The sequence below is a fragment of the Penaeus monodon genome, chromosome 31, assembly GCF_015228065.2.
Source record: "Penaeus monodon isolate SGIC_2016 chromosome 31, NSTDA_Pmon_1, whole genome shotgun sequence".
Lineage (NCBI taxonomy): Eukaryota > Metazoa > Arthropoda > Malacostraca > Decapoda > Penaeidae > Penaeus > Penaeus monodon.
In genome coordinates this window covers 30,833,338-30,833,767 of record NC_051416.1, presented here as the reverse complement: position 1 = coordinate 30,833,767, position 430 = coordinate 30,833,338, and the positions used below count along the sequence as shown (strand labels likewise).

The 430-nt window shown below is 37.0% G+C and overlaps 1 protein-coding gene across 3 annotated transcripts in view; it reads right to left on the bottom strand.

Annotated features, from left to right (window-relative positions):
• Positions 1 to 430, bottom strand: part of LOC119593164 (m7GpppN-mRNA hydrolase-like) — a 17,569-nt gene that overhangs the window by 3,104 nt on the left and 14,035 nt on the right. For all 3 annotated transcript variants that reach the window (XM_037942136.1, XM_037942137.1, XM_037942135.1), the window contains one exon: positions 7 to 269. In XM_037942136.1, the coding sequence (XP_037798064.1) occupies positions 7 to 269 (263 nt within the window). The remainder of the gene's footprint in view (positions 1 to 6; positions 270 to 430) is intronic.

Below are 430 nucleotides of genomic sequence, written 5' to 3'. Positions count from 1 at the left end.
TCTTACTTGACAAAAGGCATGACCATATAAAACGTATTGGTAGACCCGTTGAGTTTATTAAAATTTCTATCATATTTGTGTACTGGCAATTGGTGAATTGGGAACCATTTCAGTTGCTTGATTTCTCCCTTTGTGCGTGGTACAAACTCAGTTTCCATTGGTACACCTGGGATGATGTAAAGTCTCACAAACTGCTCGCCAATGGATGTCTCCAGGAAGACATTTTCGTCAATGAGGTGTGATATGTCATATCCAGTTTCTTCTAGAACCTTGAAAGCAGAAGAAAATATATCTATAGAGTTTCTTTAAAGTTTAATAAACCTACTGTGTTTATGAAACTGTATCAGTATTTTCAATATCTAACTTAGCTTACTTCTCTTGAAGACACCACTGGCCCAAACCTGAAAGTGTTAACACTGTACCAGTGTTG